This window comes from Plecotus auritus (genome assembly GCF_963455305.1).
Source record: "Plecotus auritus genome assembly, chromosome: 7".
NCBI lineage: Eukaryota > Metazoa > Chordata > Mammalia > Chiroptera > Vespertilionidae > Plecotus > Plecotus auritus.
The window spans coordinates 108,973,841-108,998,220 of record NC_137774.1 but is presented as its reverse complement, the minus strand read 5'-3'; the positions used below and the strand labels follow the sequence as shown (position 1 = coordinate 108,998,220).

Sequence of the window (24,380 nt, the reverse complement as noted above, 5' to 3'; positions counted from 1 at the left end):
GAGTGAGGGAGTGGGTGATGTGTGGAAATCAGAGAAAACGGTGGACTAAAGGCTACCCTGAGAAGTAGTCACCCTCCGGGCTGCTAAAATCACCTGCCAGCAGCTGCCCTTGGGGGCTCAGAGATCTGCCAGCAAAGCATAGATACAGAGGGTACTCTGACTTGCTCACTTTCCTCATATCTTGCTTATACTGAATCTTCTAAAATGAAGCAGGGGTACTCATTTTCCTTGTTATGCCCCATTCTCTGTACTTGAATGACTCTCTCCACCCACAGCTCTCTAAAGGTCATATCGCCTCCATATATCGTATTATCCTTTGTATGTGAGGTTGATACTATATGGAAAATATAATTCCAAAACTGACAGGTGGACTCAGAGACTGGCCTACACTGTATAAAAGAGGCTGGCTTCCTCTTAGTTGAGGAGAAGGAAACTAAAGTGTCCCAAGCCTCTGCATGTGGTCAGCACATTACTCTGCCCATTTCAGACACTATTCTCAGGACATCTACCATGAGCAGGAATCATATCCTCATTTGACAGATGTAAAAATGGAGGCTTAGGCTGGTTAAGTGACTTCATAATCCACAGTTAAGACATGGACTCTAGGCTGAACCGGGATTTATCACATGTAGCTCACCAGAGCACACTGTATTGATCTGACATGCCAGTCTCTTCCCACGTAGCTTGCCTTTTGTCTGCCTTAAAAACATGTTTAAAAATATATTTCTAATTGTCACAAGCCAAGGTGAGCTTCTGACATCACACATACCACATGGTACCAATCGGAAGTGGTGCTCAATATGATTATTACTTTTTTTTTAAAATATATTTTATTGATATTTTACAGAGAGGAAGGGAGAGGGATAGAGAGTTAGAAACATCGATGAGAGAGAAACATCCATCAGCTGCCTCCTGCACACTCCCCACCGGGTAGGTGCCCGCAACCAAGGTACATGCCTTTGACCGGAATCAAACCTGGGACCCTCCAGTCCGCAGGCCGACGCTCTTATCCACTGAGCCAAACCGGTTAGGGCTACTTTCTTGATATTATGATTTCTCAGCAGCCCAGAGCTTACACTACATCAAGTAACACTTCACTACATCAAAGCATTTCTGTCTCTCCTGCTTTTGGCTGCACCCACCCCAGGTCACCCAGAGGGTCAGCTACCCACATGTGAATCATTGCCTACAGGGTCCAGAGCTGTGTGGCACCATCATCCACTGGAGTTGGGCAACTGACCTACTAACCACAAAGTGCTCATGCTGGGGAGTCATGCAGTGTTGAATCTGATTTAGAAATGCTCGCAGAGCATGTGGGAGAACCCCACAGTGACCCCCAGGGCACGGAACAGCATTCACACTGCAGAGGCAGTCTTCGAGCCATATCTGGCCCTCAGGAATGTTCAGTTTAGCATACAGAGACTTTCTTTAAAAGGAAATTAATTGCCCAAACTTAAAATTCTGGTCAGTTTACATTAATACCCAAATCCTTGCTTCCCTTAAAACGCTAGAAGATCTGAGGACACCAGGTCCATGGCCTGCACAGGAACAGTGGGCTTGGCCTGAGCAGAGCTGTCTGCTTGCAGACCAGCACCAACCATCCTCATCGGGAGTCATTCTCACGACCCCACAGGCATTGTGTTTCAGCACCTTCCACATATTCCAAGTGAGAATGCCAAAATGTCTCCCGACTTTGCTTCTCAGTTGTCTGAAGACAACTATTCACCGGTGTGATATTTTAAGAACTTAAAATGCTGCGTCACATAAGCATATCATTCATTGCTTATCCATGGCAAACAGCTTCACCCATTACTTTTCTTACACCTCATTATGAACGATAGCCAAATATTATGTCCTAACTGCTCACTTATAGCAGAGACTCTCCTCTGACAAGAACCCACATGAGTTGCCAGACCTTGTCAGAGAAAGGGCTGTACAAATATGCACTTTCTTTCCTGCCATCTCATCTCACCTCAGGCTTTCCCCCAAAGTCCTAAGAAGCCATTTAGAGATGGAGGAATCTCTTCACTGAGGGTCACATTAAGCTGCGAGTGCCTTCAGGGGTGTCTTTAGGAATCAGCAACATGGCAGAAGACATCAAGATCAAAATCAAGAACCACCGGACTGCTCCTTTTGACAGCTGCTTCCCCAACCAGAACCAGACCAGGAACTGTTGGCAGAACTACCTGGACTTCCACCCCTGTGAGAAGGCAATGACTGCTAAAGGGGTTGATGTCTCTGTGTGTGAATGGTACCGGCGTTTGTACAAATGCCTGTGCCCTATATCCTGGAACAAGGGAGAGAAAGAAACATGGATTGGCTGCCTCCAGCATGCCCCCTACTAGGGATTGAGCCTGCAAACCAGGCATGTGCCCTGACTGGAATGGAACTGGTGAACTTTTGGTGCATGGGACTATGCTCAACCAACTGAGCCACACTGGCCAGGGCTAATTTTATTGATTGCTTTGAGGGTGAGGGTGAGGGTTGGGAGGATCAATTTGTTGTTCCACTTATTTATGCATACATTGGTTGCTTGTTGTATGTGCCCTGACTAGATATTGAACTCGCAACCTTGGCGTATAGGGACGATGCTCTAACCAACTGAGCTACCAGGCCAAGGCTGCCATATCCTCTTTTCTAATAAAGAATTTGTTTTTAAAAAGAAAGAAGAAGAAGAAGAAGAAGAAGAAGAAGAAGAAGAAGAAGAAGAAGAAGAAGAAGAAGAAGAAGAAGAAGAAGAAGAAGAAGAAGAAGGGGAAGAGGAAGGGGAAGAGGAAGAGGAAGAGGAAGAGGAAGAGGAAGAGGAAGAAGGAAGAAGGAAGAAGGAAGAAGGAAGAAGGAAGAAGGAAGAAGGAAGAAGGAAGAAGGAAGAAGGAAGAAGGAAGAAGGAAGAAGGAAGAAGAAGAAGAAGAAGAAGCCGCCATTTAGATTTGCAAGAATTCTCTGGCCGCCTGCCCTGGTGCTGAACTCCTCGGCTGGGTGCAGGGCTCTGGGTTCTGGAATGTACTTCCTCATAGTGGTGCCAAGGTCTAACCTTGGCGGATTCTAAACACAATACCAGGGCATTCCTGATTGAGAGGTGAAACAAAGGGTTTTTTAATTTGCAGAGAACTGAGCGGCAGGTTAAGGAGAGCAGTCATCAAGTCTGACTGAGTTTCTTTCACTTCAGAAGAAAGAAAAGAATGTCCTCTAGACTAGAGTTACAAGTCATGCACTAGAAATTAATGATATAAACTAACAAAATGCAAAAGTCTCCTTTCTAGCACAATTGGCTTTTTATTATACATAAATGTTAAATGAGAGGTGAGAATGTATGCCAATAACTCCTGAAACTGTAGTTCTAAAATTTTATTTTAAAGAGAATAACAGCAGAATGCAATCTATGCAAATTAACAGCTAGACTTATTACAGTTAAAAGAAATCTATCTTCTATTTAAACCGTAACTCCTTGTTCACCAAATACAGTACAATCTAATAAAGAAACTTTTTCTGTCTTGAAATCTGCTTTCTACATTTTTAATTGTCAAAACTAAAAAGGAGAAAGCTATTGTTCCTTTCCTGTTCAGCTACCCATGAATGAGTCCCAGGAATAGGGGACTGCTCTAAAGCTTACACAGTGTGAAAGGATGAATGGATAGGGAAGGAGGGACTGTCTACAGGGTGGGGAAGGAGACAGAGGCCTTAGGGCTACAGTGACCTAATGACCCAAAGGCCAATCCCTCACAGCATTTCACCCCCTCATCCCCCCTCCTTCCTTCCACAGGGAAGTCTTACAGGGGGACTGGGAGCATGGTCTCTCTAGTCAGGCTTAATCCTAAACATCATTCATTTGCTTTAGATAATATTCCAATATAAATAGCTAATGATTGATTTACTAGACCTACAACTTTATAGGTTCTTCTGTTTTGTTTCATTTTGTCTTAAGTCAAATTCCCTTTCCAATTTCACCTTCACTGAGACAACTGCTCTGCTACAACTGGTCTTTGGTCACACAACAGCTATTTCTGGTTAATAGGTGTGGACCCTGAGAAAGAAGATACCTACTAAGAAGGATTTTGGGTGGTTAACTGGGCTCAAATTTTAAAAACAGAGCCAGCAGCCGTTTCTACACATGGGTCTCTCACACGAACCGCACTTTAGGGAGAAGCCTGCGCTGAACTGCCAGTCTGAACTGTGTTCCTGCCATCTGAGTCAGCCCTTGTAAAGGAGTTCCTGGAATTGTATTTCACCCATTAGGACTGAGGCTCCCCCACCTACCTACCCCTGCCCCGTCCAATTAGAGCTGCACAGCTTGGTCCCTATCAGTACCATCACTGATCAATCAGAGCGGCTCCATTCTGACCGATCAGGACATTTTGCGAGGATTTGGAGTCCTCATTTGCATGAGTACAAACCAATCAGGGACCAGAGATTTCTCTATATAAGTCAATTTCCCTCTGGCTTGGAAAAGGCACTTTCCCTTTTCACTGAAGACTAGAGACTGCATTTCCCAGGCTGGAGCTGAAACACCGATGATGATATCTTACCTTCTTACAGGACCCAAGCAGAGCAGGCAGAGCAGGGCAGGGCAGAGCAGAGCGAGAGCCACCTCAGAGATGTGCTGTTTCACAGCCAAGCTGTTTCATAATTGAGCTATAACACTACTGAGCTATTCCACAGCCGTGCTGTATCATAATTGAGCAGTTTGCAGTTTCCTTCTTCACCGCACCCCAAATTGGGGATTCCAGTAAGCACTGAGTTAGCACTGACAACCACTGGTTGGCAAGCCTAAGCTGAGGAGGCTCACCAAAGAACCCTTTCCTTTCCTCCCCCCGCCCCGCCGCCATGTCCCAGCTTCACACAGAACTGCCCACCCTCATGGGGCCTGGTGGGCTGGGACAAGGAGCACAGTAGTGACTGACATAGTTGAAGACAAGAAGGCCCCCTTCAAATATTCTGCTCCAAGTTAGAACCCAACCATGACCTGAGGAGTAGGAGATGGCTGAGACTGGGTCTCTGCCAACTGGATTCAAATGAGGCTCAAAGCAGAGTACATGTGAATTAGAGGAAAGAGAAAATGTGACATTTAAAGAAACAGACTAACATTAATCCATCCTTCACAACATCCTTCATATATACGTGACAGCAACCATAACACTGCATCACTGACATTTGCTAAGTGATCCATCCCCACCCAGACAATCACACACTGTCAAGGGAAGGTTCTCTCTGGGTCCCCAAAACACATCACAGTTTTGCGGAACATAGGCCTGAAAAGTTAGGCTGGAAGTAATTCAATTCAAAGTGAAATATATGTACAGAAAAGTCTTAGTTTTTAAACACAGCATTATTTAATCCTCTTTTAAAGATGACAATACACCATTGTTTAAGGAGCCTGCCCCACACCCTTGTGGCCTCTTCGGGCTGGGACCGCAGGGGCTGGTCGGGCTCCCCATGGGTTCGTGCAGGAGCCAGTCTGCGAGGCCAGCCGGGAAAGAGCGCGCTGCCTGCCGGCTTCCGTGCGGCACCACTGGGCAGCCCAGAGGCCCATGCTCACCCCGGCCTGTGGCGTCTGGCTGTGCTCACCACATCTCCGCAGGGGGACTTGGGCACCGTGACTCAGGCAGAGAGGGGTGCACAGGGGCCGCAGTCCAGGTGCTATCCAGGGCCCATAGGTCAGCTGGGACCTGCCCATCCACGCCAGACACTCGTGCTTCGATCGCCAGCCAGGCCTAGGGACCGCACCTGTGCACGAATTTCATGCACCGGGCCTCTAATATATAATAAATTAGCATGGATGCTTAAAGATATTACTACAAGAACATTCACTTTAGTTACATTTATAGTCTCCTAAATTTGAAATAGCCTCAATATCCAAGAACTAAAGATTGGCTGAATAAATTATGTCAAGTCCATTATGCATCTATGCAGGAGAAAATATACAGCTCTTAAAATGGGGCTGTATAAGAACATTAAAAAACTTATTAGAACATATCCATAATATATTAGATAAGAAAAGTAAGTTGTAAAATATTACTATATAATTTTTGCAGAAAAGATATACAAATGACTAGAGGCTATATAATATAGTGTTTGTACTAGGAGAATGGAATTGAATATAACGTTTTTTTCCTTTATAGATGGGACGGTTCCAAGTTTCCCAAATTTTCCAAAGCAAGAATGTATTTTTATAATAATCAAAGCATACATGTGTTCCAGTTTTAAGAGATTCACCTGATGCTGAGAGGCTGTCCTAGAGGACCTGAGCCATGCATTAGCCACATTCTTATTCCCTACCAAAGAGGGAGTGTGGTTAATAGGACACATGGCGGTGGGACTTGAGGTAGAAGGTAGATGTGAGGGCTCAATACAGTCCCAGGCTGCTCTGTGAAAACTGCAATTCACTGGATCTGCATAAGCCATGAGAAAACCCAAACCCCTTGTCCCTAAATTAATCAGCTTCTAGAATTTGGGCTTCCAAAAAGAGCGAGCAAGAAAGATAGCAAGAAAGCAAGCAAGAAAACGAGAAAGAAAGAAACGAAAAGAAAAGAAGGAAGGAAGGAAGGAAGGAAGGAAGGAAGGAAGGAAGGAAGGGAGGGAGGGAGGGAGGAAGAAAGTTACATAGGCAGATATTTCTATAAGAACATACGAGAAGAGAAGAAGCAACCTGCACAGGTTTATAAAAAAGCATGTGCGATGCTTCCTGCATCTCAAGAGGAATGAAATGTTGATTTAAAGCAAGGAATGTTTTTTATATTCTCAGTGGGTCTCAGAATAATTTCATGAGGCATGGCGTTTCAGAAATAGCACAAGATTTTAAAGTTTGCTTACTGATTATAACACACTAGACTTGATCTGATTGGGATTTAAGGCTGCTCGTATACAAAAATAAATATAAAAGATGAAGATAAAGACATTAAATATTAAGGTTATCATTTTTGTCCTAAGCTACGCACTTATTAAGTAATCCTGGCCAAATTACTTTTTTAAATCGCAGTTTGCTCATCACCCAAATGGGGATAATGATAATACTTATGTGGCAAGGTAATCTGTTGCAAAATTAAATCATGTCTAATTTTTGCCACTGTAGACCCATCAGAAAGAATTTCATTTCCTCCCAGCCTAATGCAAAGAAGGGACCTATAATCAGATTTAATTTGGCTTTAGAAACAATGAGTCATGTGACATTCTCACAACCAACAGCAGTGGAGAAAATGCAAACACTTTCTTCATATCCCTGGCACGAAAGTTAAATGAAACAATGGATGTCATATGCTATGTTAATTGCCATGCAATGCTCGGAGGTTAATTACTGTTAGTAAAAATTACATTGACTTGCCCAACTGGTGTTCCTCAGGAGTTGAGCGTCAACCTATGAACGAGGAGGTCACGGTTCAATTCCCAATCAGGGCACGTGCCTGGGTTGTGGGTTGCGGGCTCGATGCCCAGTGGGGGGCATGCAGGAGGTAGCTAATCAATGATTCTCTCTTATCGTTGACGTTTCTATCTCTCTCTCCCTCTCCCTTCCTCTCTGAAATCAATAAAAACATTTAAAAAGATGCCATTCACTTCACACAATGCTATATAGCAAAATGATCCAGGAGACCTGGGTTTTCACCCCAGCCCCACCCCTATCTAGCGGCTGAGCCATGTCTCCCTGCTCTGCAAAATGGGCACATACTCTGGGTCTTGCCCTACCTCACAGGGTTATTGTGAGGCACAAGTGAGAAAATATATGTGAAAAGTCTGTGGAGAGTGTTAGACAAGGGTGATCTATAAACAAGCCACAACCAAAGTCAGTAAAATGCTATGAGCTCTGAACACCAAACATGGATTAAAACTGATTGATTCGGTGGTTTCATTAAAGTAGTCTACATTAAAAACAAATAATATTAGTAATCCAAATGTCCATCAATAGTAGAATGGATAAACAAAACTGTCATAAATAGAATACTCGCAGCACAAAAAAATGAATACCTTTAGTATATACTACACGTAACATTTATAGAAAGAAGCAAGACAAAAAAAAAGAGACCATGATTCATTCATCTAATGTTAAAAATAGACAAAATATGTTAGTTTGCTCAGAGAAACCTACATAAGTAGTAAAATTCTAACAAAGAGTAAGGAAATAATTATCACAAAGTCAGATGGTTTTTTTCCTGGTTGGGGAAGAAAGAGGATGGTAAAGATGTGAACAAATAGGAGGGACTTCATGGCTTGAAGGCTATGTTAAATTTGTTGTGTGTATGTGCATATATATGTATATTTTATACATTTTCTATATTATTTTTCACAATAAAAATAACAACAAACCTACCGAATTCTGTATAAATTATATATGTTTATAAAAAGACTTTCTCTAAAATTTTGCTTCAATTACAATCTCAGATACACCCAACCAAAAAATTACTCAGTTGAGACTTTAATCTCTTCGAAAAGAAAGTATAGTCATTAGGAAGGCTATGGTGACTCAAGCTGACTACTTGTCTACTTATTAATAATTTCTAACTGCTTAGATATTTTCAGGGTCAAATTAAAAATTCCAGTATTAACAATAAAAGCTATAGTCACCATCTGAGCATATCTTACACCACCAGCCTAAAAGGAAATGCATGTTTACATCAATAACTTACCAGTTGGCTGTGTCTGTGCTATTCTCTTAGGATAAGTCTTGCTTCGGCTTCTTGCCACATTCTGATCTGGCCGGGGAAGTTGAATAGAAAGATCTCGACTCATTTGCAATGCTGTCCTGCCACTTGAAAATGCAACATTTTGATTAACACAAGTAAAACCACACAGTCACAAAATTAAACAACGGCTCATTCAGAATATCTGCAAAGTATGGAAAGAAGAAAAAACACACACTCATAGGATGTGTAAGCATACATGGGTTCCCAACTGAGTCACACTGCAATATTAACCAAGGAAGTAGTATTAAATTCTAATAGGAAACATGTAGGTTAGATAGAAGGAATATGTTTTAGAAGAAGAAACAGGAAACGGGGATGTTATTGAAGGAGGACTAAGGTTTAGATTTAACAAAATGATGGGCTAGCAATAGAGAATTCTGATCGCCTTCCAACTGTACAACTAAATGATGAAGAAATTACGTTGGGATGAATTACATAAGGGCAATGACTCTATATGAATCGGCATCATCCCATGTTAGACTCACATGGCAAGTTGTACAGCATCCCCTCAGGACCACTGTGTGGTCTACTCTCCACCCTGCCATGGCACAATCAACCTTTTATTATGCTCGCCTCACCTGCACTAGATCAGGTGCCCAGGAAGATTTAAAACAGGCCTGAAACCCCACACACAGTGCTGCTTTCCCAAAGTGCTGTGAGGATTCAGGAGGTTGAGCTTTCTCTGGGCACGGACTAATCTCTGGGAAATGTGTAAATTCATTCGCTGGATTTCAGTGAACATTCATCCTACTGAAAATTCATCCCACAGCTGCTGAATTTGAGCCAATGAATGACCCTGGCTTTCATTTAAATACTTTAGGTGAAAATTTCACTTAGGTACAAGGAAAATATCATTAGGGACAAGGAAAAATGCATTTCTATTTATCTAGTTTAATTCACCTCAAGAAGAGCCAGAAAGCCTTTTAATGGCCCCAAATCCTACTCATCCTACATTTACAGAACAAATATCGGTGAATCTCTCCCAAATGAGACTTATAACGCAAAATTTACCTCCTACATACTTCTGTGAAAGTTTTCCCTCCCCACTACCTCATCCACCTTTATTAGATTTTTTTTTTTTTAATGCTTAAAACAACCATAACAAGAGGCTTATCATCAGGCTAATTGGGGACACAACTTGATAAGAGCTACCATGAATGAAGATGCCAGGGTCCACCTATGTGTGTATGTGTGTTCAATACTTCATGAGAACTGGGGTGAGAGAGGGAAGCATACTGTGACAGGTTGTTGTTGTTGTTTTTTATTTCACTTGAAATTTAACTGTTTTTTTTTAAAGGTAGTACAGAAAGTCACTAACACAAACAACAATATCTCTCTCCTGAAAAGCTAAAAACAAAAATCCCTATAGAGAGCAAAATTCCATTATTACAAACTAGAGGCTCAATGCACGAAATTCATGCAAGAGTAGGCCTTCCTTCCCCCAGCAGCCGGCACCAGCTTCCCTCTGGCACCTGGGACCCGGGCTTCCCTCACAGCCCCAGCTTCATCCAGAAGGTCGTCCGAAGGATGTCTGGTCTAATTAGCATATTATGCTTTTATTATTATAGATAGTATGGAGTGTGAAGATAAGACCTACTTCCAACATACTTTCTCTGCTATAAGACTTGGGTACTGTGTACTTTATTGCATAGAAGAAAAAATATTTGCCCTAAAAATATAACCCATCATGTGGACCACTGAGACATTTTATAATGAGATTTTACTTAATTATTCAATTTTACCACATGGGTTTTCTCTCAGGAATAACGGAGACATGACAAAATCATATCACAATATTAATAAAACTATGGTCCAGAACCACACACTGATCTGTCCTGTATAGGACCCAGGACTAGAACAAACTCCCCGACCTCCAGCTGGTCAGCAGGGCACAGCCAGGCAGTGGGAGAAAACATTAAGCCATTGGTCTGCAGTTGCAAGCATAGCTCTGTCTCAACTGTATGGTCTTCACAGGTTATTTTTTAAATCTCCCAGAGCCTTATTTTCAACATTGATAATATATGTCGACTTGTTCTTCCTATTTCCTAGTGGAAATATTATTGTGCAGCATTCTTACTATTTCCTTGTAGCAGACAGTATTTGATAAATGGTGGCAGAGATTTATTCCCATGATCACCCACTCCCTTCCTCCTCGCACTCTGGCATACACACTCCCATTCTATGCTGAGTGGCCCTGTAGCCCCAAAGTGAGGGGTAGAGGAAAGAGAACAAGAACAGAGACACCTGGGTTCAAATCCTAGCTTTGCCACTTACCGGTAAAGGCCTTTAGTTCAGTTAGTTTACTTTGGGGTTTGAGGCTCAAATATCTCATCTGTATAAATGAAGAGATACCTCCTTAGGCGGGTCACGGAGCCCGTCCCATACTTATTTTATGGGATTAAATGAAGTGACACCTGTGCAAGCACCCGACACAAAGAAGGCTCTCGTGAGAATTTGTTCTCTTTCAGGCTTTAAGAAATGTGGAGCCCTGGCCAGTGTGGCTCAGCTGGTTGAGCATCATCCCATGCAACAAAGGGTCGCCAGTTAGAGTCCCAGTCAGGGCACATGCCCAGGTTGTGGGTTCAATCCCAGGCTGGGGTGTGTGTGCTGGAGGTAACCAATTGATGTAGCTCTCTTTCTCCCCCTCTCCTTATCTCTTCCTCTTTCTTGAAAATCAATAAATACACACTAAAAAAAAAAAAAAAAAGAAAGAAAGAAAGAAAGAAATGTGGAAAGTTCATGAGATTTAAGTCCTACAAGAAGGTCATCTGGGTTCCCAGGGGTGTTTCTCGGGCCCAATTCTCATTCCTGGAATATAAATTCTACACAACTTATTCATCAAAACAAGGAGTCCCCTACTAACTTAACAACAGGTAAAGGCAAAGTTAATTTCTAAGGGCCCCAGAGAAAGAAATATCAGTGTATAACAAAATATTTTAATCAAAGATTCAATCAAGTTCTGTTTCAGATTATTGGTCTCTGATAATAAAACAAAGGAATTAGATTGTTGGATTTCCGCTCAGATTTCCCCACAAAATCTGGAATTTTGATTGACTGTCACACATCACTAAAAATGTGTAATATTTCCTTCCCCTTTCCTAAGTAATGACTAATTTTTCTAAAAAATATTGAAATCTCATTGATATTTAGCAAGCTGAAAAATGCAGGAAAGGGATCAAGGCTAGAACTCTGTCTTCCTACATCACATACACCTACAGACGTATCACTGTAAACGTCTACACACAATTATGCACACAAATGCAGACACACCTGCATTTGCACCCTGCAACACTTGTTATGCTGCTCTTTATCCCTCATCCCCTAAAAGCCTGCCGGCTAAAGGAAGGGGCTGTGTTTCCAGAGCACTGCCTTCATTCCACGAGGTCTACAGAACATCTCAAGAGAGAAGCAGGCGTATGATGTTTGTTAAAGGCTGGGGATTTTTCCTCCTTTGACAATTAACAATCCATGTGCTGGCACCACCCAGCAGTCTGAGACCCATCCCTGCCCATGACCAGCTCTGGGCAGTGGGATGAAACACATTTCTTCCAGGGATGGTGTAACATTAGTGCTTCCTACAGACAGAGATGGAGATTTGGGTTTCATTAAAACTGACTAGGCAGTTAAGACCAGCCACCAAATTAGAACAGATTTAGCAGAGCTTCCAATTCTGAAAAGGTTACCTTTAATTACTTTCTTGGAAGAAATGATATTTAATATGCAAAATCCAATAATAATAATTCCCAGTAGCCACAACATTTGCATTTCAATAAATTTGAGAAATCAGGTATTAGTAAATTTGTGGAAACTAACTGCAGCATATGTTAAGCAGCATAATTGCAATTTTAATAATAGGAACACAGAGATACAGTTACACATTTTCTCTATAACCTATGACATGTTTTATGCTCTAAATGGAAAAACAGCACAAATACTGACTATTAGCTGTTCACCTCAACATAAAGTAGGTACTCTTCCCTTAAATTCCTGATAATTATATCACTGTCTGAGAAAGAACCTTGATAAACAAAAGGTTCAATTTTTAGTTATCAGTGAACACCAAGTACCAAGAACATTTATAATATAATTACTTAGGTTTTATATGTCGTCATCAAATGAGCAAATATGCAAATGAATAATGTGTAAAGATGAATGCAGTCAACATTTAATACTAATCACTCTGTTATTGATTATCTCTGGTTTCAAATTCAAGGCCAAACATGTGGGTTATAAAAGAGGAATTAGCCCTGGCTGGTGTGCTCAGTGGTTAGAGTACCAGCCCACATACCACAGGGTCTCGGGTTCAATTCCCGGTCAAGGGCATGTACCAGGGTTGTGGGTTCAATCCCTGTCCCCAATAGGGGCAAGTTTGGGAGGCAACCAATTGATGTGCCTCTCTCACATCTATGTTTCTCTCTCTCTCTTTCTCTCCCCCTCCCTTCCACTCTCTCTGAAAAGAAATGGGAAAAATATCCTCAGGTGAGGATTAACAAAAAGAGAGAGAGAGAGAGAGAGAGAGAGAGAGAGAGAGAGAGAGAGAGAGAGAGAGAGACAGAGAGAGAGGAATTAAAATCTGGCATACCATTGTCCTACAAACACTTGACTTGGCTTTATTTATTTATTTAGTTTTAATCCTCACCCGAGGATATACTTTTATTGATTTTTTTAGAGAAAGAGAAAAGGAGACAGAAGGAGAGAGAAACATCAACCAGTTACCTTTCAAATGCATCCCGACTGGGGATAGAACCTGAAACGTAGGTATGTGTCCTGGAATTGACCCTGCAACTTTTGGTGCATAGGACAACGCTCCAGCCAACTTAGCCACCTGGCCAGAGCGTGGCTTTACTTTTAAATCTCCTAGGTAAGCATTTCATTCAGTGATGTCTCCAGTGGGGCTGACAGAACAGCATCACACCTCCTGAGCAGCATTTCTGCACCCTGCTTGGGTTTTATAGGGCCTCGGACAGCCTCACTGCCGGAATGATATTGTAGCTCTCTGAAGGCGGAGGTGCTAAGATCTGAATCTTTGCATCTCTAGGCACCCAATACCATGTCTTGCACCTCACACACTCTCTATTAACAGAAGGAGTTGAAACAAAAATTCTTTTTCAAAACATAGAAAGCTGTCCGGCCGGCATGGCTCAGTGGTTGAGCATTGACCTATGAGACAGGAGGTCACAGTTCAATTCCCAGTTGGGGGACATGCCCAGGTTGTGGGCTCGATCCCCAGTGTGGGGTGTGCAGGTGGCAGCCGATCAATGATTCACTCTCATCACTGATGTTTCTGTCTCTCTCTTCCTCTCCCTTCCTCGCTGAAATCAATAAAAATATATTAAAAAAAACAACACATAGAAAGCTCCCACTTTTGATACTGGCACTAGAAAAAGACACAAGCACCTGCCTGGTTGCAAGACAATCACAACCAAGCTTTTCCTGCAACAATGCTAACAGTTTGCCCGATGGACAGAAGCACAGGCTCTGGAGTTAGACAGCCAGGGTGTGAACCCCACTTTACTGCTTCTAGCTGGGTTACCTTGAGAAGTGACTTGGCCTTGCTGAGCCTTAGTTTCCTCACATATTGATGAGGATAATATTAAGAAGACTGTGATGATTAAATAAAATACTAAATGGAAAACATTTAGCACAATACATGGCACTTAGTAATTGCTCAATAAATTTTAGATATAATTGCTAGCATTGCTACATGCAGGCTTTATGCTGCATAAATATGATTTGATCCACAATATAAAGTATACATTGTATTACAACAGGGGATCAACTGAATGTCCTAGGAACACCAATCAGCTACTATTCAAAATATCTATTGTCTCATAATCACAACATAATGACAAGTAAGTGATATGTAGATCAAAATACATTTCAGAAGATAAACTCTAGTACATTTTAAAAGTCCTAAACTTAACAGAGCTAATATAGACATCCTATCTAATAAAAGAGTAATATGCAAATTGACCGTCACTCCAAGACACAAGATGGCCGCCCCAAGTGGTCAAAGATGGCTGCCCCCATGTGGACAAAAGATGGCCGCCACAAAATGGCCAGCAGGGGAGGGCAGTTGAGGGCGATTGGGCAAGCAGGGAGGGCAGTTGGGGGGGACCAGGCCTGCAGTGGAGGACAGTTGGGGGGGGACCAGGCCTGCAGTGGAGGACACTTGGGGGGGACCGGGCCTGCAGGGGAGGGCAGTTGGGGGGGGGACCAGGCCTGCAGGGGAGGGCAGTTGGGGGGGGACCAGGCCTGCAGGGGAGGGCAGTTGTGGGTGATCGGGCCAGCAGTGGAGGACAGTTGTGGGAGACCAGGCCAGCAGTGGAGGACAGTTGTGGGAGACCAGGCCAGCAGTGGAGGACAGTTGGGGGTACAAGGCCTGCAGGGGAGGGCAGTTGTGGGCGATCAGGCCAGCAGGGAGGGCAGTTAGGGGTGACTGGGATAGCAGAGGAGGGCAGTTGGGGAAGACCAGGCAAGCAGGGGAGGTCAGTTGGTGGCACCAGGACAGCAGGGGAGGTCAGTTGGGGGTGGGGGGAACCAGGACAGCAGGGGATGGCAGTTGGGGGGACCAGGCCTGCAGGAAAGAACAGTTAGGGGTGACCAGACTGGCAGGGGAGCAGTTACACATCGATCAGGCTGGCAGGAGAGTGGTTAGGGGGTGATCAGGCTGGCAGGCAGAAGCGGTTAGGGGTAATCAAGCAGAGGCAGGCGAGTGGTTGGGAGCCAGCAGTCCTGGATTGTGAGAGGGATGTCCGACTGCCCATTTAGGCCCGATCCCACCATGGGATCGGGACTAAATGGGCAGTCAGACATCCCTCAAGGGGTCCCAGATTGGAGAGGGTGCAGGCTGGACTGAGGGACACCCCCTGCCCCCGTGCACGAATTTCATGCACCGGGCCTCTAGTTAAATAAAATTAAGCCTGGAAAATCATTTTTGTCAAAAAAGTTTTAATAAACTATTATGCTAATAAAATTCATTGGCACTGTACAAAAATAAAAAAAAAACTTTAATGTACATGTATGTGAACAGCTGAATTAAATATTTATGTATTTACACACACCCCCCAAGGAAAAAAATGACATTTACCTATACCGGTGCTTATAACTCATGGATCCAAACTTGCTGAGTTTTCTTGACAATGAATTTGATTCATTCTCTGGCATTCTAATGAATTTTTAAAATAAAATTAAATTAAGACTCAAATACTTTTGCAACATTTGAGCAAAAGCTACGTAGAAAATATAATCATGCAACACCTTAACAGCTAGTCAAAATATCTTATTTGTTCTACACATTGGCAGGAAATAATAATCAGTTATTACAAGCTAACTGTTGAAACACAAACACACTCTAGGAATTTATATATTTATATAATGTTGAAATACTCATACTTTCGGAAGACATCATTGCCCTCAGAAGCTTTAGTTGTGAATCAAATTACTTTCTCTGCTTAAATGATCTTGGGAACTTTGTCACTAGGTTGATTTACCCAAGCCAAGGTCCTCACAGCAGTTAATTAATCGTATCTGAGGAGTGGTTCAGTCTCCTTTGTACTATAGTCCAGCACTTCCCACTCCAGGGTACCTTCAACAAACACCTCCATGGGGAGCTGTTCGACCTAGCCCCCTGACCGGGGGCGCTAATTTCTCAGGCTTTCTGGGAAACATCCCTGCCCTAATACAAGTTCAATAAAGGACACTGGTCATTTTGTAAGAATACGTCTCCAACATCATGCTATTTGGGGAAATTGTTCCATGCAAACCAAATAGAAATAAGGGGAAGAATAAATCCAGTTTTAAATTTAAAAACAAATACAACTGAATGTATTACCTGATAAAATTTAGTATTATCTTTACACCATAAAGATGTGAAATAAACAAAAAGTATCCCCACAATCCAACAGTCAATTCTCCACCCCCACTTGACCTTCCAGGAGCACAGCATGCAACGGAGTAGCCAGCTCCCTATTCAACATGACATTTTCCTCCCTCGTCTTGCATTTTCTTACACACTTTCCAGGTTACTCCATCTCATAATCCATGGCTGGCTCTTCCAGTCCTCTAAATGCTGGCAGGGTCCCACAGCCCAGTCCTTGGCTTCCTGCTTCTGTCTCTTCACTTTTCTCAGAGGTGACCTCATCCAGTCAGCTTTGCTTAAATACTACTAAATTTACATGGCCAATCTTGGTCTTTCCAGTAAGCCTTACACATCCAACATCTCCATTTAGATGACTAACAGGCATTTCAAATTTAGTATGTCCATAGCAGAACACTTACTTTCCATGAATACCAAAGCTGTACTTTTTACATAAACAAACAAACAAAAATTGTCCTTGGCCTTTTCTTACAATGTGAGCAAAGAAGAAATCTATGTGTGCATGTATGTGTGTATGCATGTCTGTGAATATATACCTATTTCTATTAATGTGATCAAGAGAATTAGGTGACTGAATAAATTAAAACAGAAAAACTTCTAAATTTCTACTTGTAGATAGAACAGAATTCTTGTTATAAAAATAAATACAATTTTCATTTATTACAACAATCAACAAAACTTTCACATGAACATACCTAAAAAATGTATGATGTTCTACACTACACTTCCAAAGATGCTTGCAAGCAGTTTTACTCCGAGCTTCAAAAAAGAATGAAGTTTCATTGCACTGAGAGAGAGAAAAAGAGAGAGAACGTGAATCACTGACCATACATTCTTCAGGTGACAGCCACAGGTAACAAAAATTCAAGTAAACAGTCAAATTATTGTTAACACATAAAACAAAGTATGATTATCTCTTTGTAACTATATTTGGAGGGTTGCTTTAAATTAATTAAAATTACAAAATATAAGTCCATGTAAATCTTAGTGCCATCACCTACTTCTACTAGTATATGACCCATGACCATGGATAATCGGGGTGATGGCACTGAAGTACCACAAACTTGTCGACCCCAAATGGGCACCAAAAACAGGAAAAATAGTGACTGTGGGCAAATCAACTCCCAATAAAAAAGAGATGCTCACAAATCCAGTTCTTAACTGTATTTATTTTTTTTTTAGTGACTGAATAGGAAATCAAGCAAAATACAACATAAGTAGCAAAATGATAAACCATAAACTCTGAAGTTATATAACTGCCAACTTAGTTTTAAATAAAAACCAAGCTCATGTCTCAAATGCAGAAATGCCCCTGGAATGAAGTTCTATGGATTCATAAACAAAATCCTCAATGTGGAGGAATAATTAAAATGGCCCCCACTACTTTTAATAAGGGCAGAACATTCATATGCATAACATTTCTCCCAAGTCCATCTGGAATGAGGCTCAATTTAGAGTTTATTTGAAAAAGTGAAAGGGTGTGATAAAAAAAACAGAGCTAATATTTGCATTTTACAGCAAGGCAACCTGGAACTCCAAACCCTTGTGAGGTGGAGGGAAAATTTAGGACAATTCCCAGGTTTCTGGCTTGGGTGCTCTAAGTACTAAAATACAGCAAGTGGGGAAAATGGAAATTTGGATGGTGATGGAATGGACAAGAAGTTCAGGCTATTTTGATTCTGAGGTGCCTACAGAATTGAGAACTAAACATGCCTAGTGGGACAGTAAACACATAGGCGTAGAGCTGAGGAGTAAGGTCGCATCTGCTGACATAGATGATTGCACCAAAGAGTTTTAAAAAAACTTGCTCAGAACAATGGTACAGAGTGAATAAAGGTGGAGTCACAGCAGAGATGAGAGAGGTCAAAATGGACCAGGAGGCAATGGTCAGGGAGGCTGGGAGGAGAGAGCAAGTCCATGACCCAGAAAGGTCAAACAGGGTTTCAGAGGAAGTTACTGCATTTCACGGTAAGAAATCTTTGGTGACATTCGTGAAAAGTGTAGGGAGTACAAAATTAGAGATGAGGAAGAAAAGTCAATGAATTCAGAAAGCGTTTTCCTCAAAAGTAAAAGAAACTGGGGGGAGGGATGGGAAAGGGTTTTCAGAGGAAATCACAGAAGATCTGAGGGGGCAGGGTGGGAAGCCAAGCATCCTGCCAGGAGATGGGGTGCTTAGAGGGACTTTTTTTCCTTTAACTTTTCTTTTTTAAAATATAGAATATAAATATTCATGGTACAAATGCCCAAGGTACCCAAAGTGGATACACAATGATAACAAAATCTCCCTCCTACCACTGGCCCCAATTCCCCTCCCAAGAGGCAATGACTATTAAGAGTTTCTTATATAACAGGTGGGTGTTTTTAAGGTCACTGGATTACCTAAAAATATAATGTACAGGTCATGTATTCTAAAAAATAAATTTGCTTGTGATTGCACTGTTCCCAGATTAAATGATTCAGATAAAGCGAGTACAGGACAAACCGCCCCTCCCCACTACCACCTCTTCAGTATCTGCACCCCCTTGTCCCTGTGTCTTTCAATAACTGGCAGGACTGACAGCATCACCAGCGACAAGAAGTGGTGGCTGTGATGACTGCTATATGACACAGCACTTTCGCATGTTAGCAAGAGCACCCACAAACGAGGAGGCACTTACATACCTATATCAAATTTTCAAAAAGTTACTTAACTACATCTAATCCAGATTTTCAAAAGTGAAGGAGAAACCAAAGAGCATTCAATCTTAAAAACAAAGCAAATCTCCTCACATTTTTCGTGAACTGATTTTCGCTTCATTCTTCACATGAACGTTTGTATTCCCTTGCTTTTCAAATAGACACCTGGTCATAGGATAGCTAACTTTTAATGTATTTTTAAAACTACCATTACTTCATGAAAGGATAAGAGGTATTAAAGATCCAGCCAGAATTGGATTTTCTCAAGTTTCCTTTGGTACAAATATGTGAAAGGAACAAAAGAGCCTCCCACAGGCCTCCTAATTACTGCTGCCTTGTACCAATGACAAGTATAAACTCATCCTCCACTTACACAGGGCTTTACCACAGCTGCCTGCTGTTTATCCCACTGTAATCCAAATACTACAGGGGGGTTAACAACGAAAAAGAGAGCTCGGGGTTCTAAATAAATCCTGTGTATTTTTGCCACTTACAGCAACTGCTGGTGTGAACATAACTGATACAGCATTGCAAACGTCCCTTTCTTCCTGCTGCTCCCCTACCTACAAACCTTTTCCAGAGACAATTAGCACCTTCCCATTCATTCATACAAAGATGATGAGCTGCTTAACTTTAGTTCATCCCAACCAACTGCTAAAATACTTTATACCCAAGCATGCAATGCTTGCTTTTGGCAAAATTACTCAAACACCTTCATAGCTTTTGTCACTTCACGCCAGAAGCAAAAGCTATGGTCTGAATCTACTTCATTTTATGAACTGATCAAGCTTAAATCACCTGTAACTCAGATATCATGTGGGGCTTCACTGTGCTATGATCTCTAGGTAAACTTGGCTCAAGCCCCCAATTCTGTCATGTGTTAAGAATTCAGGACCTGTATTACATCAATGAGTTCCAACCTAATTCCCTCCGGTCTTCTCAGTCTCTTTTCTCATCTTTGCTGGCTGTTTCTCTTTGCAATCTTGAAAAAATAAATCTACTTTAGCCTGGCTGCTGCTAAGTGCATTGAGATTACTGACAGGGTCGTGGAGGGGCTCACACTGCAAGCTGCACAACAACCTGCACTCCCTGGGCCGGACCAAGCTCCGCGGCCTCTTCCAAGCCTGACTCTCCTTGCCACACGCAGCCCACACTCCAGCCAGCTCTTCTGTTCTTAGGAAGCAGCACAACTGGACAGTCTGCCTTCCCCAGCCTTTCCAGAATTATGGAGATGAACATCTTCTCAATCCTCAATAATTCTCAAATTACTATATATTTGCCCACCTCCAAGGTCACTAGAAGTAACCTCAGGTGCAGTGCATAGGTCAGATACTTAAGAGTAAACTACATTAGTGCTGCTAACAATAGTAAGATGCAATTGTTACATACATACTATCAAGGCCCACAGCAAAGGGGCTGCATCAGTGATTCCTAGAGGCAAGAGGCTTAGGAGAAGTGTGAGGATTACTAGGCTCAAGTATTGTGAGATTCTTTTTGTTGTTAATCTTCACCTGAGGATATGTTTTTCAGTGATTTTTTAATTTAGAGAAAGTGCAAGGAGGGGGGAGGGAGAGGGGATAGGGGGGAGGGAGAGAGAGAGAGAGAGAGAGAGAGAGATATTACAAAATGAGAGAGACACATCGATCGGTTGCCTTCCTCACATGCCCTGACCCGGTTAGGGATCAAGCCTACAACCCAGGTAGGTCCCCTTGACCAGGAATTGAACCCTCGACCCTTCGGTCCTCAGGCTGATGCTCTAACCATTAAGCAAAACAGGCCAGGGCAGATTCTTTTTTTAAATTTTTTTAAATTTATTTTTATTAATTTCAGAGAGGAAGGGAGAGGAAGAGATAGAAACATCAATGATGAGTGAGAATCATTGATCGACTGCCTCTTGCACGCGCCCTACTGGGGTTCAAGCCCTTGACGGGAATCGAATCTGGGACCTTTCAGTCCGCAGGCTGATGATGCTCTATCCACTGAGTCAAACCAACTAGGGCCAGATTCTTTTTTTTAAACATTCAAGCTCCACAAGATTTATATGTACTTGACAACTGTTAATTTACTTTAGGGACTGGGGGGGAAAAAAATCATCAGAGGGCTGATGGCAAATGACTGAAATGACCACTGATAAAACAAAGGAAGGCAATGGGTGGAACTGAAGAGATTATTTTATTCTTTAACTGAAAGTAGACACCGAAGACTTATCACAAAATTTTAAGTGTTTTGAGAAATTTTATCTTTAAAAATGGTGAGATTGAATAGCTGCATTAAAAAACTGAACTATCTGTGCAGGAGAGAACACAATGTTTGTTCTAACGACTTCCCCCATAGTTCCCGCTGCTCTCTCTTCTAGGCATCCCAACCCAGAGCAAAAATTCAGAGTGAGCCCTGCAACAAAAATAAAAATTACCCATCTTGTTATTATTTGGAATGAGATGTTAGAAGGGAATTTTAAAGCACTGAGTAAAATGTTATCTTCCTCAACCTTTTTCTTTACATTGTGCTCCCTAAAGAGCGTTTCTTACAACATTAGTATCTTGTGATATTGGCAAAAAAACCAAAACAAAACAAAAGCCCTAGCTGGTTTGACTCAGTAGATAGAGCATCAGCCTGCAGACTGAAGGGTCCCAGGTTTGATTCCGGTCAAGGGCATGTACCTTGGTTGCGGGCACATCCCCAGTAGGGGGTGTGCAGGAGGCAGCTGATCGATGTTTCTCTCTCATCGATGTTTCTAACTCTCTATCCCTCTCCCTTCCTCTCTGTAAAAAAAAATCAATAAAATATATTAAAAAAAAAAAAAAAGAAAGAAGAACTTTATGGTCAAGTAAGTTTGGAAAACAATGGGTTAAATACTCAGATCATTTATTTATTTATTTATTGGGTGGCACTGGTTAGTAACATTATATAAATTTCAACTGTACAGTTTTATAATACATCATCTATCTGTATACTGCGTTGTGTGCTCATCACCCAAAGTCTAGCCTTCCTCCATCACGATAAATTCGACCCCCTTTACCCTCTTTCTTTCCCTCCACCTCCTTCCCCTTTGGTAACACCATTCTGTTTCTGTGTCTGTGAGTTTGTTTTGTTTGTTCACTTGTTGCTTTCTGTTTTATATCCCACACTGAATGAAATCATATGGTTCTTGTCGTTTTCCATCTGACTTATTTCGCTTAACAGGATGCTCTCAAGATCCATCCATGTTATCACAAATGGCAGTATTTCATCCTTTCTTATGGCTGAAATATTCAGATCCTTAACATGCTAATGTATACTATGAATCTCCAAGAGCGGGTAAGGTAGTTGGCATTTCCCTGATTTATATGAACAAAGAACTTTTTTCCAAGGAAGTGTTTTTTCGGTATTTTGGTTTAAAAAATATTATGCCACACAAGCACCTTTACACACACACACAGCAGTTTTTTTTTTTTAATTCTTTCTGAAATGCATGCAATATGGTTTGAATTAAAAATAATTGTGCATTTCAGCAGAGCATTCAGAGAATAAAATTAATTTCCATTCCTGCATATATGTTATAGTTTACAATAAAAGAACAAAAACGGCAAAAATATTCCAGTACTCTTTTGTCAGCTGTTTGGGTTATATTCCAAAATATATACCTAAACATGAAAAACCTTTTTACTTATTTTACAGATGAGTAAATTTATTGCTTGATTAATAATTGTATATAACTCTTTCTAAGTTCATAGAAACATAAATTATAGAGTTGAAAAAGATGTGTTAAATTGTGCTGCTTCTTTTTCTTTCTCCAAAATTAAATATATATACATATATGAGCCAAGCCATTAGAAAATATTTATATCATGTTTCAGTAAACTTTGAAAACTATTATGTTGACCTCATTCTGCTTCCTATTTGAAAAAATTCAGATACCAACCCAAAATTCCAGATGGTTTGCTTTTGTTATTATTGTTTTGACTTTATCTTTTCCTCATCTGCTCTTTAGAGAAACTTTAGCATTTACTAAAATGTCAACATTTTTCTCTTGCAGATTTAATTTTTAATGATAATTGTTTATTCCTAGACTTAAATTTTTAAATAACAAATGTTACTTAAGCTTGTTAAAATGAAGGCATATCTAGTAAGATCTACTGATATTCTAAAAAAAATATTTATAGCACAATTTAAAAATTCCTTCCAGGCCTGGCTGCTGTGTGCTCAGTAGTTGGGCATCAACCCATGCACCAAGAGGTCACCGGTTTGAGTCCCAGTCAGGGCACGTAGCTGGGTTTGGAGCTTGATTTCCAGCAGAGGGTGTGTATGAAGCAACAAATTGATGTTGATGTTTCTCTCTCATCGATGTTTCTATCTCTCCCTCTCCCTCCCTCTGTCTCTCTCTAAAATTAATTTAAAAAAATAGGAGAGGAACCAAGATGGCGGCGTAGGTAAACACCTAAACTGCTGCCTCGCACAACAATTTCAAAACTACAACTAAAAGACAAAACGTCTATCACTCAGAACCACGGGAAAGCTGGCTGAGTGGAAGTTCTACAACTAGAAGGAAAGAGAAAAGATCATTGGAACATGCACAAGCGCTGAAAAGCTGAGGTATGGAGGCATGCGAATCGGGCTGGTGGCAGGTGTCTGGGTGCGCTGCTTCTTTCAACCCGAAGGAAGACAAGCTCCCAATTACTCTGAACTCCAGTCTCTGGGGAGACGCTGGGGACCCAAACTCCTATGGGGAGAAGCTGGACTGTCTGCCATCGGGTCGGAAAGTGAGGGTGGCTTTCTTACAGAGGTGCACGCAGCAATCATTGTTTACTGCGCTGGGGTGCGGGATGCAGGGACTTGAAAACGCGGAGATGCAGAAATGGCTGACTGGCAGCTATCACTGTTTGCCATGCCCTAGCCTAATGACTCCCTGAGACCCTGCCCCGCACAATCTACAAACCCACCCAAGCTCCACGCAGCGGCTTTTGCATTTAAATGGCCTGCCCCATCGCAGCTTAACCTAACAAACTGCAGCTCTGGTCAAACAGCTCCAAAACCTCCAAACCCCAAGCAAGGAGGAGAAAACTGTAGTTCTCGATGTACCTCCTGCTGGGTGGCCTCAGACAGTAGCTGACCTACACCCCATTGGAGATCCAGAAGCTAGTGTATCTAGTGATCAGTGTGAGATGACACCAGAT

The 24,380-nt window shown here is 41.8% G+C and overlaps 1 protein-coding gene across 2 annotated transcripts in view; it reads right to left on the bottom strand.

Annotated features, from left to right (window-relative positions):
• Positions 1-24,380, bottom strand: part of EPB41L4A (erythrocyte membrane protein band 4.1 like 4A) — a 244,607-nt gene that overhangs the window by 51,384 nt on the left and 168,843 nt on the right. For both annotated transcript variants that reach the window (XM_080678251.1, XM_080678250.1), the window contains 3 exons: positions 17,247-17,338; positions 15,763-15,840; positions 8,616-8,737 (listed from right to left, as the gene is read on the bottom strand). In XM_080678251.1, the coding sequence (XP_080534377.1) occupies positions 8,616-8,737; positions 15,763-15,840; positions 17,247-17,338 (292 nt within the window). The remainder of the gene's footprint in view (positions 1-8,615; positions 8,738-15,762; positions 15,841-17,246; positions 17,339-24,380) is intronic.